General features: G+C 35.5%; 1 protein-coding gene and 1 non-coding gene across 2 annotated transcripts in view; one reads left to right on the top strand and one right to left on the bottom strand.

Annotated features, from left to right (window-relative positions):
* Positions 1-2117: 2117 nt before the first annotated feature.
* Positions 2118-18007, top strand: part of USP14 (ubiquitin specific peptidase 14) — a 30953-nt gene continuing 15063 nt past the window's right edge. The window contains exons 1-6 of the mRNA XM_033087705.1: positions 2118-2419; positions 6767-6912; positions 10112-10144; positions 14549-14653; positions 15417-15520; positions 16311-16369. Of these exons, the coding sequence (XP_032943596.1) occupies positions 2404-2419; positions 6767-6912; positions 10112-10144; positions 14549-14653; positions 15417-15520; positions 16311-16369 (463 nt within the window). The 5' untranslated portion in view covers positions 2118-2403. The remainder of the gene's footprint in view (positions 2420-6766; positions 6913-10111; positions 10145-14548; positions 14654-15416; positions 15521-16310; positions 16370-18007) is intronic.
* LOC117012000 (U6 spliceosomal RNA) lies at positions 13448-13555 on the bottom strand. The gene has a single exon (XR_004421082.1). It is a non-coding gene; the product is annotated as a U6 spliceosomal RNA (small nuclear RNA).

Raw genomic sequence — 18007 nt, 5'->3', positions numbered from 1 at the left:
CTGCTTAGTAATGAAAATGGCTAGCCCTCCTTGTCAGGATTTTTGTAACAAAAATAAATGTGACTAAGTTTGTTTTCAGCACACTTCTCACCATTTTGGGAATCTACATATAGATTCCCAAATTATTCCCAAATTACTTAAGGCTGGGCTTTTTCCTCTCCAAGAGGTTATAATTTGGTAGAGGGAAAAAGACACAGAAATATTAGAATTATAGATACTGTAAGACAGTGTACTATTTGCAGGTGTTTTTTTTTTTTTAAATCCTGTATAAGAACAATGCTCCCCCAAAGATGTCCATGTTCTAATCTCTTAAACCTGTGAATATGTTATCTTCTATGCAAAGGTTTTAGCAGATATTATCAAGTTAGTGATTTTTAGGGGAGAAGATTAGCCTGGATTATTGAGGTGGGGCCAATGTAATCACAAGAGGCAGGCAGAGGATCTGAGTCAGAGCAGGAACCATGAGGACAGAAGCAGAGGTTGGAGTAGTGCCATTGCTAGAATGGGGCCATGTGACAAGGAGTGCCAGCAGCCTCTAGGATGTGGAAAAGGTAGGAATTAGCCAGGGAGCCTCCAGAAAGAGTGTAGTCTTGCTAACACCCTAAGGTTAAGACTATTCTTGGACTTCCATTTGCCAGAACTGTAAGATGATAAATTTGTGTTGTTTTAGGCTACTAAATTTGTGGTAATTTGTTAGAGCAGCAATGGGGAACAAAAACACAGTTCTTCATTTTGGGCAACCTGTGCCATGTACCCCAACGTGTCTGTGTGGAAGGCAGAGCCACACACATTGGTCAAGTATATATTCTTGCTCAAGACACGGAATCTTACAGGAGTGAGGTCGACACAATTAGAAATTACTCATGGAGCTGGTGACAGCAGTGGCTAGACTGTTCCTGTGGCATGATCTTGCCTATGGTTCCCTGCTGCTGTATCTCTTGGTTCCTATCCATTATCTGTGCTCGGTTTGGTTTTCTTATTGATTCTGTTAGCTTACCCTATATTCAACCAATCAATTCCTTCTCCGGTTTCTGTTGTTTACAGCCAAGGGCTCTAATTCAGAGAGACATGTAGTTAATGTGTGCATATTTCAATATTCCTGGTAGATTCTCCCTCTTATGAGGGCCCAGACCTTTGTTTGATTCCATCTTTGAATCCACAGCTTCTATACTATCTTGTTCTCAATATAGATACTCAAGATACTTCTATATTGAGTATCTTGTATATTTCAATATATACTTATTGAAAAGGATGAGCCAACAGCTACAATGTAATGCTACTTTAAAGAAAAATAATTGTAGGAGTAGGCTTTACATGTATATGAAAGAGCATTAAATGCTGACTTTAAAGTTGGATACGATTTTTTGCCCAGATGAGGAGGGGGCATTCTAAGCAATACACTGCAGATAGTTCACTTTCTGATATTTGACCACAGTTTTACAGACTTTACTTATTAGCATGCGGGTTAAGATATTACCAATATGTATTCATTATTTAAAGAAGTCATCCTTAAGCAGAAGATTCTATGCACTAGACACACGTAGACCAAGGCTTTGCAACGTATGTTATGTGTAGTAAGATTGCTATAGTCTACAACTCTCACTGACATTTAGGAAGACCAGCTATGTAAAATTTCTTTCATCACATCCTCCCTGTGCTCCATCTGTCTTAAATTCAGATCTCCAGCTCCCTCAGAGGCTAGACGTTAGTTGCACCAAAGTGGGGGGTATGCTGAAAACAAACTTGGTCACATTTATTTTTGTTACAAAAATCCTAAAAGGGAGGGCTACACGCATTTTGATTACTAAGCCGGCCGACCGAGATGAGGGGTGCAGCAAGGGCTCTCTCAGCTTTTCCACTGGCTACGTTAACAAGGAAAAAAAACCCGGCTTCTACTGACCCACCGTTTCGAAAAACGGCGAAAAGACATTTTAAAACCAGACGGCCAGAGGAACACCAGGTTCCCATGGCACCTGCGGCGAGGCGAGGAGGAGCCAGCCTAGCGCCGCTCGGGGGCGCGGGCGGCCACGGGCAGTGCGCAGGCGCGCACCTGTACCGGCGGAGGGGCCGAGCGCCCACGCGCCGCGCCGGCGGTCTAGCGCGCCCCCGCCCATCCTGCCTTCCCTGCGCCGCCCTGGTCTCTCCACCCTCCAGGCCCCGCCTCGCCGCTCCGCGCCTCCTCCCTGTAGTCGCCCTGGGGCTCCGCCGGCGAGCTGCGTGTTGCTGCGTGTTGCTGCGTCATCGCCAGTGGCCGGTTTGAATGAGGTTCTCGTCGCTCTCGACCTGCCGCCACTACCGCGCCTCCGCCTCGGCTGCTGCCACAGCTTCGTCGTGTCCCTTTCCCTTCGCCGCCCTTGCCAGGGGCCAAGCCTTCCTGCGCCGTCGCCTCCCCTGTCGCCCGCCATGCCGCTCTACTCCGGTGAGCTCCCTTCTCGCCTTGCGCCCCGCAGTCTTGCCCGGCACTAGGCCTCTGAGTAGGCTGAGTAGGCCTGGCCTGCGGGGCGGGCGCCCGTCGGAGCGCGGGGCGGGGAGGCGTGGGTGACTGCGGCGTGGAATTGACCCTGTCCCCTTTCTCTCCTTGCCAGTTCCGAGGCCAGCAACGTCAGAGTGCTGCCTCGCCTGGGTCGCCGGGTGGGTGGGGTGGGAAAATGAGTGGAGAGGGGGAGGCAGCGAGCGTCGGCCCCTGGGAGTGGTGACACTGCAGAATAGTTTCTGTCGCTGTCCTAGTGTGCCTGGAAAGGTGAGGGTGTGTCCTGGGGCTTCGGGGAGCAGGCTGGAGGGATAGTTGTGGAAGGGAGAGGCCCGGAGGGAAGCCTGAAGTAAGGGAGGGATGCAGGGATGTGTAAGACGAGCCTGTATCCACCGGCTTTCCGGTAATTACTTCCCTTCGCTTACTCCTGCTGCCTTTGGTTCAGTCCCCTCTTTTGTACCAATTTCTGTGTTATCTCGAGGCAGATTGCGAACTTATTTTTTTGCTTCGTTTTCCTGTCATCAGACATTGTCTTGGGTTTCTACGTCCGAAGCACAGTGATAGCTTTGAGAGGTATATGAATACAGATATCCTCGGCATGGTTTCCTTTTGATTGAAAGGAAACCTTTTGATTGACAGAGGTCTTTTCTTTTTTGTGTGCGATGGTAGCCCAAGGTATTGTCCAGAGGTCCCATTTTTAGTTAATCGACCTTGCTGTTTCCTAGTCTGATTCAAAATGGCACCTAAAATGTATGTGATGGCTCTCTTTGGCTGTGGATGTGTGACTCCATGGCCATTCCTGTCTACCATTCCTTTAGTGAAGATTAAGCATTTTAGAAGAATGATAGGAAACAAAAGACTAATGTTTAATCTCCAGGTGGATTCTTGGTCTTCTAGAATCTTGAATGCTTTCATAATGATTGCTCAACTTCTTTCTATAATTATTAACAGTAGGCTAATTATACAATAATTAACAATAGAAAGGTACTGGAAATATTCCATTTATGCGATATAGAATTGAGGGGCATTAATTAATGGTGAAAAAACCCAGTGTACGCTAATATTTAAACACACAGACTCACATACAAAAAACCAACCCGTCTTTGTTCCCCTCAAAAAATGCCTATACTCACCAAACTTTCTATCTTAAAAGTTGAGTTTCATCTTAAATATTTAATCGAGTCTTTTCCTAATTTCCAAAATGAGGGAATTGAAGTAGATTTCTAAGATTTCTTCCTTTGACTTCTCTATATTGAGAATCTGTATTTTCACATTCTGTAAAAAGGCCTATATTTACGCAAGAATATTTTAAGCAGTGTTTCATAAGTTTTAGTAGAAAATTAAATATCCAGATTCTTATATGGTTAAAGTAAGTGCCATAAAGTTGAATGAACACCTGTGTGCCTGGCACAAAGGTAGTGTTTTTATACATGTTGCTTTGTTTTAGTCTTCAACATAATTCTGTGATACTGGTCTAATTGTCCTTTATGGGTAAGCAAAAAGTTTAAATAACTTGCCCATGATAATACAGCTAAATACATTTCAGTTAGGTTCCTCATCATTATTTCTAATACTGTTTAGGTTTAGTCCTCTCTCTTTGCTTGTACTATTATATTTGTTATATATTTCTAGCTTATCTAGATTACAGTTGTGTACTCTTCAAATCCATTTTCTCTGCTGCTGCTAGAGTGATCTAATGTTCAAACCAGACCAGAGGAGCCTTTATGAAAACCTTTCGGGGTTGCACATTTCCCATAACATAAAGCTTGTGTGTTTTGCGTGACATGTTATCTTCCTTGACTTGATCCTTGGCCTCTTCCAGTTTCATCTGCTTCCCCTTCACTCTGGGAATTACTTATATCTCAGAACACCCTGTATTGCTTTATTCATATTGTTTTTGAATGTTTTTCTAGGAATGCTTTTATTCTTATTCTCTGGCTAACACCTAATTTTTCTTTCAGACTCAACTCAGAGTTATCACTTCCTCCAGTGAATCCTTCCTTACTCATGAAGCATTCTTCTGTGCTCCTGTAGTATTTATAATATTTATGTTGTATTGTTGTTTTAACCTTTTTGCCCCGTTTTTTCCTTATTAGACTAAGTTCAGAGTCTCCTTAATGCTTGTTACTGGGCTTGTTGAATGATTGCTGCGTATATTAATTAAACTGATGAAAGAATTGGGATTTGGAGTCAGGGTGCAATTTTCATATTCTGATTTTAGTAGTTGGAAATCAGGCAGCTGTTAGTTGTGGAATTCTCATTTTGAGTAAGTATATAGTTTTTAGTGGAAACAAACTATGTATGAGGTGTGATCAAAAGATATGGTGAATGTTTAAATAAAAAATTTATTACAGTAAAAGACACATTGCCATTAATTCCCCTCAAAGCACTCCCCATTGTTTTGAACACACTTATGCTGTCATTCTTGCCACTTTCTGAAGCAGTTCTGGAAGTCCTCATTCGTGAGTGTCTTTAGTTCATCTTCCATCATGACAACGCTCTGTGTCACACATTGCTTCTGGTACGGCAGTTTCTGTCAAAAATATTACAGTGTGTCCTCATCTACCTTGTTCGCTGAAGCTGGCACTGTGCAACTTCTGGCTCTTCCTCAGTCATAATGATCATGAAAGGAAAACGTTTATAATCGATTCAGGACATCAAGGCAGCCATGAGAGCGCAACTGAAGACACTCACAAAAGAGGACTTCCAGAACTGCTTCACAAAGTGGCGGGAACGATGGGATAAGTGTGTTTGAAGCAAAGGGGAGTATTTTGAGGGGGATTAATGGCAGGGTGCCTTTTACTATAATAAATTTTTTAATTTAATCATTCACTGTATTATTTGATCACACCTTATATATCCTTAAGTTTTATTTATACATATTTCAAAAATCAGCTGTTTTAGGAGATTGATTGAAAATTTTTTATTGGCTGATTGAAATTTTTTTATATGGTAAAGTATATGCAGCATAAAATGTACTATTTTAACCATTTTTAAGTGTACAGTTTTGGCATTTAGTAATTTACATTGTGCAACCATCATCACTATCCACCTCCCAAACTTTTTCATGTTTCTAAACTGAAATCCTGTTTCCATTGAACAATAACTCCCATATTCACTTCCCCCCAGCTTCCTGGTAACCATCATTCTACTCTCTGCCTCTATGAATTTGACTATTCTAGGTGCTTCAAATAAGTGGAATCAAACAGTATTTGTCCTTTTGTATCTCGCTTATTTTGCTTAGCATGTGTTCAAGGTTCATCTACGTTGTCGCGTGTGCAAGAATTTCATTACTTTTTGAGGCTGGATAATATCCATTGTGTATATATTCCACATTTTGTTTACTCATTCATCTATTGATGAACACTTGGGTTGTTCCCATCTTTAGGCTATTGTGAATAATGCAGCTATGACATGAATATATAATTATCAGTTTGAGTTCCTGCTTTCCATAGTTTTGGGTGTATACCTAGAAGTAGAATTGCTGGATCATGTAGTAATTCTATATTTAATTTTTTGAGCAACTGCCATACCTTTTTGAGCAACATCAAAATGGCTGAACCATTTTATATTCCCATTAGCAATGCGCAAGGGTTCCAATTTCTCCACATCCTTGCCAACATTTGTTATATTCCTTTTTCCTTTTTTTGTAATAGCCATTTGAATGGCTGTGAAGTAGGATTTCTATATTTTTTAGTGCTTAAGTTATAGCTTTGGATTCTTCTTAATGTTTGACCTCCTCTTGATCAGCAAATACACCTTTCAATTCTTATAATCCAGAATCTGTATTCCTTTCCCTGTTTTAATGATGCTTTATTCTCCCAAGAATTTTTTTCCTCTCATATTGCCTTTCTAAAAACTGTCTTTCTCCTCTCTATCCCAACAGTATGTATTGATTTTAATGATTGCTTAAACCCATTTTGAAGTCTGTGAACCTTATTCTGGGAAATATTTCAGTGTGATATTTTGCAGAGATTATTGGAGTAGGATTCAGAAGACTTCAATATTTACTAATTAGTTTTTTGACATTAGTAAATCATCCAACTTCTCTTCAATGTCATTTTCCTTATTTATCAAATGAGAAGTTGGATTAGATCCAGTTAAATTTTATTCAGGACCTACTGCATTCAAGTCACTCCTGATTAGGTGTAGGCATTATGAACATAAGAAGATGAATGACATAGTTTGCCTTTCAAGAACTAGCCTAATAGGTCCCCAAAGGATTGTCTAAATCTAAAGTCTTGTTATTTTGTAAATGAAAAGAAAAATTATGGCTTTTTTTTTTTTTTTTGGCAGTTACTGTGAAATGGGGAAAGGAGAAATTTGAAGGTGTAGAATTGAATACTGATGAACCTCCAATGGTGTTCAAGGCTCAGCTTTTTGCACTGACTGGAGTCCAGCCGGCCAGACAGAAAGTTATGTTGAAAGGAGGGACGTTGAAGGTAAAACTTAGTCCAAAATTTCATTATGTACTATTATTATATAATTAGTGAAAATAATTAACACTAGGAAATGTGGCAGTTGAAGTTTTTTTATTTGGTGAGAGTATATAGTCTATGGGATTAAAATTTTTATTCATGTTACTGTAAGGAGCAACATTATAACCATTTCACTATATTATAAAACACTTATAAAAACATTAATTTTTTTTATTTTAAAACGCACTCTATCATTGAATATCTCTGGTGATCAGGGGAGTGGGGTACTTCTATTTGTTTGTATTTGAGTTTTTTTCCCTATGAGAGTATGTTAAAAGTATTTTATTTTGTTTAGACCTTTACGAGGTCTGTTTGTATTTTGTTAGTAATATGTATGGGGTGGAAAATTTTATCTCTGTTAAAAATATGGAACAATATGGTAGATTTGTTTTATTTAACAAAAAAACTACTACAAAATGTAGTTTTGTGCATACCTTCAAATGTTCAAATTCAAAGTATTTCAACATCATTACCAAAGCCCCGGTTCTGGAATACTGGAAAACTGTTAATTTTTTCCTTTGGCCTTTCTTGCATCCTACCTATTAAAAAGAAGCCCCTTTCTCTTAAGAGTAACCAATATCTAACACCTATCTGGAGATGAGAGAGAAAAAATTTTTTTGTTTAAAAAGAGAGGGAACTTAATTTTCCTCTAGTTCCCTTGGAATGATAATACTGACTACAGTTAAAAGTCCAGGCTTACCAGCATCACTGATGGAAGGGCCACAAAAAAGATGTGAAGGTATTTTCTTTACTATTGTTTATAATACTATTTAAGTATAGTTTTTAAAAAGTATTTTCTTCAAGCGTTAGATATGAAATGCTAAAGAGCTGTAGGTAACTTTAGAGATAAGAGCTAACTACCCCATCATCCAGGGGGTAAAACAGATATTGGCGAAGAAACATTGTTTTCCCTCCAAGTTGTACTATGAGCTTTTTAGTCTTAGTGGACTTGATAACCTAATTTGTGCTGAGCTGTGTACAGGCATACATCAGAGATAGTGCAGGTTTGGTTCCAAACCACCACAATCAAGTGAATATTGCAATAAAGCGAGTCACACGAATATTTTGGTTTCCCAGTGTATATAAAAGTTACGTTTATACTATACTGTACCGTGTTTCCCCAAAAATAAGATCTAGCTGGACCATCAGCTCTCATGCATCTTTTGGAGCAAAAATTAATATTATACCTGATCTTATACCTGGTCTTATTTTCATATAAAAATAATATTAAAATAAGACCGGGTATAATATAATATAATATAGTATAATATAATATAAAATATAATACACCAGGTCTTACATTACTTTGCTCCAAAAGACGCATTAGAGCTGATGGTCCGGCTAAGTCTTATTTTCGGGGAAACACGGTAGAAAGCAATACCAGTACGTCTAAAGAACAGTGTACATACTTTAACTAAAAAATTCCTGGGGCGGCCAGATGGCTCAGTTGGTTAGAGTGTGAGCTCTGAACAACATGGTTGCCGTTTCGATTCCCACATGGGCCAGCGAGCTGCGCCCTACACAACTAGATTGAAGACAACGAGTTGCCACTGAGCTGCCAGAGGGGTGGCCGGATGGCTCAGTTGGTTAAAGCTCGAGCTGTCAATAGCAAGGTTGCTGGTTCAATTCCCATATGGGATGGTGGGCTGCGCCCCCTGCAACTAAAGATTGGAAACGGCGACTGGACTTGGAGCTGAGCTGCACCCTCCACAACTATGTAGATTGAAGGACAACGACGTGGAGCTGATGGGCCCTGGAGAAACACTGCTCCCCAATATTCCCCAATAAAATTAAAAAAAAAAAAAAGTCCATTGCATTCCTATGTACTAAAAATGAAATCTCCGAAAAAGAAAAAGAAAAAAAGTGTCCTTTAAGGAAAAAAAAAATTCCTTATTGCTAAAATATACTAACCGTTATCTGAGACTTCAGCGAGTTGTAATCTTTTTGCTAGTGGAGGGTCTTGTGAAAAACAATATCTGCAAAGTGCAGTAAAGCAAAGTACAGGAAAATGAGGTATGCCTGTACTGGTGGTGTACTGTGGAGAATTATAGAAAAATATGAATAAATTAAATGAAACGGACTACTGATAGCTATCACTTATTGAATCCTTATTTTGTGCCAGGCTTTTATTTTCTTTGATTCTCAACTGTACGCATTTTAAAAATGATGAAAGTAAATATTTTATATATTTTATAAATGAGGAAACTGAGCATCAGACAGCTTTAAGTAACATGCTGTAAGACACCAAAAAAGCATGATTTAGAAGTCAAGCAGATCTGGGTTCATTTCCCACCTCTTTTGACCTTGGATAAGTGAGTCCTCTGACGGGGCATATATAGTTATAATTACTTACGATTATCAGTAAAAGCCCTTAAACTGACAAGGGTTGAACATTATTCCACTTGAAGCAGGGTGTCCAGAGAGATAATTAGTGGCCCCACCAAAGGGAAGCATATTGAGTTCCTGGTACCTTCTGCAAAAAGAAAAGTGTAATATGGAACTGACTTTGTCCTGTGAAGGTAAGGGCTTAGCTTCAGTAGTCCAAACTACCTGCGGACCAATCATGGCATTAACAAAAATCTTGATTTAATTGAACATATTGAAGTAAAAGTATTTGTTAATTGCTTCATAGATGTGAAATTTAGTACTTTGAGAAACATTTGTGGACAGGGCAAGTATTATTAAGGGTTAGTTTGCTTCGGGTGATCCTGTTGACTCTCCTGGTATAATTTTTAATAGCACTTTCTTTCTCAAGAATCTCCTGATTTGGGTGATAAATTATATAATTTCCTTATTTATGTACACCTTATTTCATAAGTTACTCTTCATTCTTATCACATAAGCTAGTTATTAACTCTGCTGGTTTCAAACATAAAACAAACATGCAAAAAATTAGTTTCTGTTGTCATCAATCAAATTTTTTAGTACTTTTGGTGCTGCCAAGTTTACTGTCTTTTAGATTGTGTTTTTTTGCATAGTTTAAGCATTGTTAGACAATATCTTTAAGACTGTATGTGCTTTTTAAAAAAATACTTTTAATTACAGTAATTATAAATACGCTGACCAAAAATTCTATTTTGAACTAGCTTAAAATTAGTTGATTATTAAATTAGGCTTGGATTGTACAAGGTGGTGAAATGCTTTTTGTATGTCTTTAAAACAGGATGATGATTGGGGAAACATCAAAATAAAAAATGTAAGTATTATCCTAAGAACACTTATTTAATGCAGTTTCCTAATTATTATACCAAAATATATTCTAAATGCCTTTTTTCCATATGTATATCCAGTTGTTCCAGCACCATCTTTTGAAAATACTTTTCCTTTACCCACTGACTTATGTTGGAGTCTCTCTTAAAAATCAATTGTAGGTCTATTTTTGGACCCTTGTTTCATTGATATATTTGAATAAACTTGTACTATAAGGTCTTGATTACTAAGACTTTATAACAAGTCTTGAAATAAGGTAACATAAGTCTCCAACTTTTTCTTCTTCAAGGATATTTTATTTTAGCTTGTTTGCATTTCCATATAATTTTAGAATAAGTCTGTCAGTTTCTACAGATGGACTCCTGGAATTTTGTTGGAGATTGCATTGAGTAGTTCTGTAGTTCAGTTTGGGGAGAATGAACATCTTAACAATATTGAGTATTAAAATCCTTAAATATGATGTACTCCATTAATTTAGGTCTTTTTATTCTTTTAGCAGAATTTTGTAGTTTTTCAATTCAGTATAGTAATCTTGCATGGTTTTTGTTAGATTTGTGGAACTTAATGTTTCTTGGCTGTTGAAAACAATATTTAAAAAAAGTTTTTTCAGTGTTCATGGTTAGATTATTTTCATCCTGTGACCTTACTAAATTCACTTAATAGTTCCAGTAGGGTTGTTTTTTGTAGATTCCATTGAGTTTTCTATTTACATAAGCATGTTATGTGCAAATACAGGCAGTTTTACTTCTCCCTTTCCAATCTTTATGACCTCTATTTTTTTTTTTATTGCTTACCTCACTGGCATATAGAAATAGAATTAATTATTGTGTATTGACCTTGTATCCTGTGACTGCTGATTTTATGTATTCGTGTCCTAGGATAATTTAAAATACAGTCATATCATCTGCAATTAAGAATGGTTTTATTTTTTTCCTTTTCAGTCTCTGTGCTTTATCTTTCTCCTTTTTTCTTGCTTTATTCCACTGGTTAGGATTTTAAGCACAATGTTGACTAATGGTTAATAGTGGACATCATTGCTTTTTTCTGATCTTAAGAGGAATGTTTCCAGTCTTGGCTGGAAGTTTTTTACAGATGTTCACCATAGATTGAGGAAGTTCTGTTTCCAGTTTGCTGACAGTTTTTGGCATGGGTGGGAGTTGAATTTTGTCAAATACTTTTTCTGTGTATCTGTTGAAATGATCATTTGTTTTTTTATCCTTTAATTTGTTAATGTGAACTACACTGACTTTTTTGAGTAGGAAACCAACTTCACATTCTTGGGATAAACCCCACTTGGTCATTATGTATTTTCCTTTTTATATATCGCCGGATTCTATGTGGTAATATTTTGTAAAGGATTCTTATGTCTCTTCATGAGAGGTATTGGTTCATAGTTTTCTTAAATTGTCTGATTTTGCTATCAGCATAATGCTGGCCTTACAGAATGAGTTAGGAAGCATCCCCACTTTCCATCTTTTCTGAAAGTGTTGTTTTTTTTCTTTACATGTTTTATAGAATTCGCCAATGAAGGCCTCTAGGTTTGGAACGTTCTTTGTGGAAAGACTTAAGAATTTAGTGTCTTTAGTAAATGTAGGACCATTCAGATACTGTATTTTCTTTTACATCAGTTTTGGTAATTTGCATCTTCTAAGGACTTGGTCCATTTAATTTAAATAGTTGAGTTGACTGGTATAATATACTCTTTAATTCTAGAATCTATAGTGGTGGTTTTTTTCTCTCTTTTTTTCCCCTCGTATTGGCAGATTGTGATTTCTGAGGTTTGTTAATTTCATTGATTTCCTTCCCCCAAAGGATCAACTTTGCTTGTTTATTATTTTATTGATTTTCCCTCTTTGCTTTATTTCCTCCTTTTACTTTGGACTTAATATGTACTTTTTCTAGCTTCTTAAGGGAGAAGCTTACTATTTTCAATATGACTTTTTTGTTTTCTGTTTATCTCTTTTGCCCATTTTTCTATTGTGTGTGTGTCTTACTGATTTTTTTTTTTGGGTGCTCACATAAGTTGTATAATTCTATTTTTTAGTTATCTTTTTAAATTTTGATTATGGTATGTTTTATGGAATTTTTAAACATTTATGTAATTAGTGACATCAGTCCATCTTTTATGTCAATTTAAGAAAATATTTTAACAAGGCAAAATTTTTTTTTGATTCACTTACATGTTTTTATAATTGTATCATATTTTTACATTTACATCTTTGTAATTCATTTTGGGTATGGCATGCCATGAGGTGGAGAACTGATAGTATTTTTTTTCTAAATTATTATCTGCATTACCTCAACATTCTTTATTGTATAATCGGTTTTCTTAATTTTAAATTTTAAATTTTTTGGTCTTTTTTATTATTTTTCAGAAATTTCTTAGCTATTGTCAGGGGTATGAATTTGCTACATGAATGAATCATTTTGCAAAGTTTCAAAAAGGAATTTCATTAAATTTGCATAGTAATTTGGAATCACATCTTTATAGTAATTATCTAGTCCAGAAACCTGTCATGTCATCTTCAATTTATTTAGGTGTTTTTCTATATCCCTAAGCAAACTTTATAGTTTTCTTATTACATATTTCTTGTTATGTTTACTTTAGATATTTGTTGGTATTCTTTCTTTTCTTTTGTATTAGGTTGGTGCAAACGTAATTGCGGTTTTGCAATTGTTTTTAACCTTTCAAACCACAATTACTTTTGCACCAACCTAATGTTTTTTGACTGGCTATTGCTAATATGTTTTTTAAATATTTTGTTTTCCTGAGAGAGTTGTCTTTGGAAAAAGATTCTTTAGTGATGGTTTAGAACTGCTTTGCCATTATCTTATAGAAAGTTTATGTAAAAATAACAGGTGATGATAGAATGAAGATTATTAGATTTCAACCTACCATGTTTCCCCAAAAATAAGACCTAGCCACCAGCTCTAATGTGTCTTTTAATAAGACCTAGCCATCAGCTCTAATGTGTCTTTTAATATAATTAATATAATTAATGTAGTATAATTAATATAGTTAATACAATATAATAAATACCTGGTCTTATATGACATAAGACCAGGTATTATAGTAATTAAAATAAGACCGGGTCTTATATTAATATTTGCTCCAAAAGACTCATTAGAGCTGATTGTCTGGCTAGGTCTTATTTTCGGGGAAACACAATAGGTACTCTCTAAGACTATGATTTTGTTGACCTTATTAACTTCCTAATTTTAATCCTCATCTGGGTATTTTTATCTTTTCTCTTGTTTTTCTTCTTTTTTTTTCTTTTTTTCTTTTTTTTAAAATATGGAACGCTTCACGAATTTGCGTGTCATCCTTGCGCAGGGGCCATGCTTTTCTTCTCTGTATCGTTCCAATTTTTAGTATATGTGCTGCCGAAGCGAGCACTATCTTTTCTCTTGTTTTTAAATCTCCACTTCTGGCTTTTTTTTTTTAAACTTCCCAACCCTTTTCTTTGTTTCATGTGTTCATGTCTTCCAGTTAAGATATTGAGTAAGATGTTCACATTTCAGGATTATGACATTTAGGGGCACAGTGTCTTCCTTGTTCTTCTATTGTATGAAATGTTACCTATATATTGACTATAAGTATTCCCTTGGTTAATGATATGTAGAATTATAAAATTGGATATTTTGAACTTATTTATGTGTCTGGTTTGATGTTTTCCAATAATGGAGATTGCAGTATTCTCAAAATAGTTCAGTTCACATGTAAATAATGGTCACAGTTACATAATAGAAATTTACAGAAGGAGTCTTATCAGTGCTTAGTTTATTTGTTATGGGAAGAAATTATACCACTAAATGTTAACGATCATTTGAAGAATTCCCTCCTCTCCAATATTGTAAACATTCTCAACGTTTTTAATGGCAATATTAATTTTTTTCCTTAGCTTTATTGATATATAATTTATATAGAATAAAATTCACCTATTTTTAGTATACAGTTTGATGAATTAGGTTTTGTACAATCGTGTATCCACCACCACTATCAAGATACAGATGTTCCAGCACTCTGAAAAGTTTACTCCTTCCTGCTCCTTTGCACATAAGCAGGTGACCTCTGGCTTGAAGCAGCCATTTTAGTACTTTTTATTTTTTTAAACAATTCAGGTATATTTACAGAGTTGTGGAACCTTCACCACAATCTAATTTTAGAACATTTCCATCACCCTGAAAGAAATGCGTGTCACTTTTAAAGTCACCCCCTCTTCCCACCTTCAGCTCTAGCACCTACTATTCTATGTCGTGCCTCTATAGATTTACCTTTTCTGGCAATTAGAAGCGTGCAATATGTGTTTTTCTATGTCTGACTTCTTTCAATGGACATAAACATCAACTTTTGAGCATTTTTATGAAATTAATTTTTTTAAAAAACTAGGGAATGACTCTACTAATGATGGGATCAGCGGATGCTCTTCCTGAGGAACCCTCAGCCAAAACTGTCTTCGTAGAAGATATGACAGAAGAACAGTTAGCATCTGCTGTAAGACGAACCATATGTTATATAGTTGATCACTACTTTTTAGAAGTACAGTTACTAAGGTGCCTCTCAGAAAGTAGCATCTGAATGTTTTTAAGATTTAATATCAAGATGTATGTTTTAGGCAGTAAATAAGTTTTATTTTTGAAATTGGCTTTAGGGTCCTTCTATAATTGGATAATTCATTATAAAGTCAATTAATAACAATAAATATGTGGTGGGTAGTCAGCACTATTTAAGTGTTTTATTATTTTTATGGGAAAACAGAGTCAGAATGGTTACGTAGTTTAAATGCTGGGATATTTAAATTCATAAAACCTTCCATGTTAAAAATACATACAGTTTAATCTTAATTTAAATGCAACATTGATTAAGAAACTGGGCAACACATACTTGTCAAATGTTATTATATTATTTTTACCATCCAGCATTTACATAGTACTGTTACCATTTTTTTTTCTTTTTTGAAGAGTTTCTATGTATGTTTGTTACCATGTTCTAATGATAAGCCTGCAAAGGGGGCAGGATGGACATGACTGTCCTCTTATTATTTTTAAGAAGGGAATTAAAACATAGAATGATTGTCAGTATGATAACAAGTAAAAATTTTGGTTGGGGAAATAAAACATGTTACTTTAGGATAAAGGTGGAACATAAATTGGTATGAACTGGTAAATTGTACTTGCTTCAAAGGGTGAAATTTAGTGATTTATATATGCTGTGTCATTTTGTAAAAATGATTTAATCCTTTTTTTTTTTAAATCAGATGGAATTACCATGTGGATTGACAAACCTTGGTAACACTTGTTATATGAATGCTACAGTTCAATGTATTCGGTCTGTGCCTGAACTCAAAAATGCCCTTAAAAGGTAAGACAAGATAAATGTTTTAAGTCTTCTTTGGGTGAGGGAGGTTCACATTTGGGTGAGTAGTGTTGTTTTGTATACATATATTTTTAGCAGCTTTATTGAGATATAATTCATTTATTGTACAATTCATTCTTTTAACGTGTTCAATTAAATGGTCTTTATTATATTCACCATCACCACATCTAATTTTAGAATATTCCCCTCCCCCAAAAGAAACCTCATACTCATTATCAGTCACTCCTTATACCCCTCCTACCTGCAGCTCTAGGCAACTATTATGGTACTGTTTGTCTTATAGTTTTGCCTGTTCTGTATATTTCATATAAAAGGAATTATAATAACATACGGTTTTTTTGTGACTAGCTTCTTTTATTTAGCACGTTAGTGCTGAATGTAGGTGTATTGATTTTGATTTAATGTTTTTGTTCTAATGCCTTTTTTTTCATTATTTCTGAAATTGGATTTTATTTTCTTCGTAATAATGGGCAGTTAAGGTGTACTTTTTTGTTTTACACTATTTTCAGAAAATGTTTGTTATAGATGAGTTAGACAAGGGGAAAGAATTTAAAGTAGGCTTTATTCATCTAAGTTTCCTTTTTTTTAAGTGCTCCTTTTTGCCCATATAATGCTTAAAGGAACAAGACCAGAAGAGAAGAAAATAGAGAGGTTGAACAACTCTGAGAAACTTGCAGATGAGGGTGTCATAATAAGTCTTTTCAACTGGTTTCTTCTCATTTGAGTTTCAGAATGAATTGAATCCTATTATTTAATTCTGCCTTAATTTCCCTAGGTATGCTGGTGCTTTGAGAGCTTCAGGGGAAATGGCTTCAGCACAGTATATTACTGCAGGTCAGTATCTTAAACATACTACTTTTTGAGAGGAAGTATAGTACTCAATGAATGTTATTTTTCACTTAAAAGTTTGTTTAGTATCTTTCAGTTTACAAAATGTGTTTTATAAAACATTAAAATTGGAGTACTTATATTAAACAACTGGGGGCATACTTTATTATCCAAATTAGAAACCAGTGATGTGTCTCCTTTTTGAAAAACAGTCTTTAGATATTTTGGATTAAATTATAATTTTGGCTTTAAGTTCTAGTAGTAAAGTAGGTTTTGTTATAGTTGATGTGATCATTATAAAAGAGTCTCAGTGGGTATTAGTGTAAAGAACTGGCCTATGGGGAATGAGGAGAAATAGACATTCTTAAAGGATAGAAATAACTTATTTCTTCATTACATGAATCCATGTATCTCTTACCTAATTTTGGGACAGTTTTACAGACGAGCACTATTAAATCATTGGGCTAGATTGATAGGTTCTCACAGCTATTGTTTGTTTTGTTTTTTTGGTAACAGCTTTATTGAGATTTAATTCACATTATATAATTCACCCATTTAAAGTGTACAATTCACTGTTGTTTTTCGTATATTCAGCGTTTTGCATCCTTCACCACACTCAATTTTAGAACATTTTCATCACTCCAAAAAGAAATTATAACCTTTAGTAGTCATCCCGTTTGCCCCACACCACTCCCAGCCCTATGCAGACACCAATCAGCTGTTAGCCTTTATAGATTTCCCTATTCTGGACTTCTCATGTAAATGGAGTGATACAATATGTGGTCTTTTTTGAATGATTTCTTTCACTTAGAATGTTTTTAAGATTCATCCACATTATAGCATGTATCAGTATTTTATTCCTTTTTATTGCTGAATAAGATTGCATTGTGCGGATCTACCACATTTTGTTTGTCCTTTTATTATTGAAAGACATTTGGGTGGTTTCCACTTTTTGACTGTTGTTAAGTATCGCTAAATATTTGTGTACAAGTCTTTGTGTGGACATATGTTGTCATTTCTCTTGGGTTAATATCTAGGAGTGGAATTGTTGGGTTATATGGTGGAGTGGAATTGTTGGGTTATATGGTAACTATATTTAACCTTTTGAGAAACTGCTAGACTTTTCCAAAGCAGCTGCATCATTTTACATTGCTCCCAGCATATATGAGGGTTCCAATTTCTCTATATTCTCACTGACACTTGGTATTGTTTGTCTTTGATTGATTATAGCCATTCTAGGGGTTTGAAGTGGTATCTCACTGTAGCTAACCATTAACTTTGAATACTATAAACAGTAGGTTTCTTTGCATCATTTGGAGTTAGAGAGATTTTCTTCTTTTTTTCTTAAAGTAGATTATTTGTTGAATTAAGTTTTTAATGAGAAAATGTGATCAATTATATCTAGTTCATTTGATTGCTTGTGTATCTAAGAGTAACTCAGAATTTCAACAACTTCTTTGGTATCGCAGGCTTGTTGTATTGATGGGAATGAAATATACTGTTCTTGACTTTTTTATTTTGAATTAAATTTAAATTTACAGAAAATTTGCAAGAATTCACCAGTTACGAATTTTTTGTAACATCTGGTTCATCATTCTCTATAATGCATGTTGTTTTTTTCTGAACTATTTGACAGTAAGTTGC

The sequence above is a fragment of the Rhinolophus ferrumequinum genome, chromosome 19, assembly GCF_004115265.2.
Source record: "Rhinolophus ferrumequinum isolate MPI-CBG mRhiFer1 chromosome 19, mRhiFer1_v1.p, whole genome shotgun sequence".
Lineage (NCBI taxonomy): Eukaryota > Metazoa > Chordata > Mammalia > Chiroptera > Rhinolophidae > Rhinolophus > Rhinolophus ferrumequinum.
Note: the sequence above shows the minus strand (reverse complement) of the source record. Positions and strands in the feature narration are given on the sequence as shown.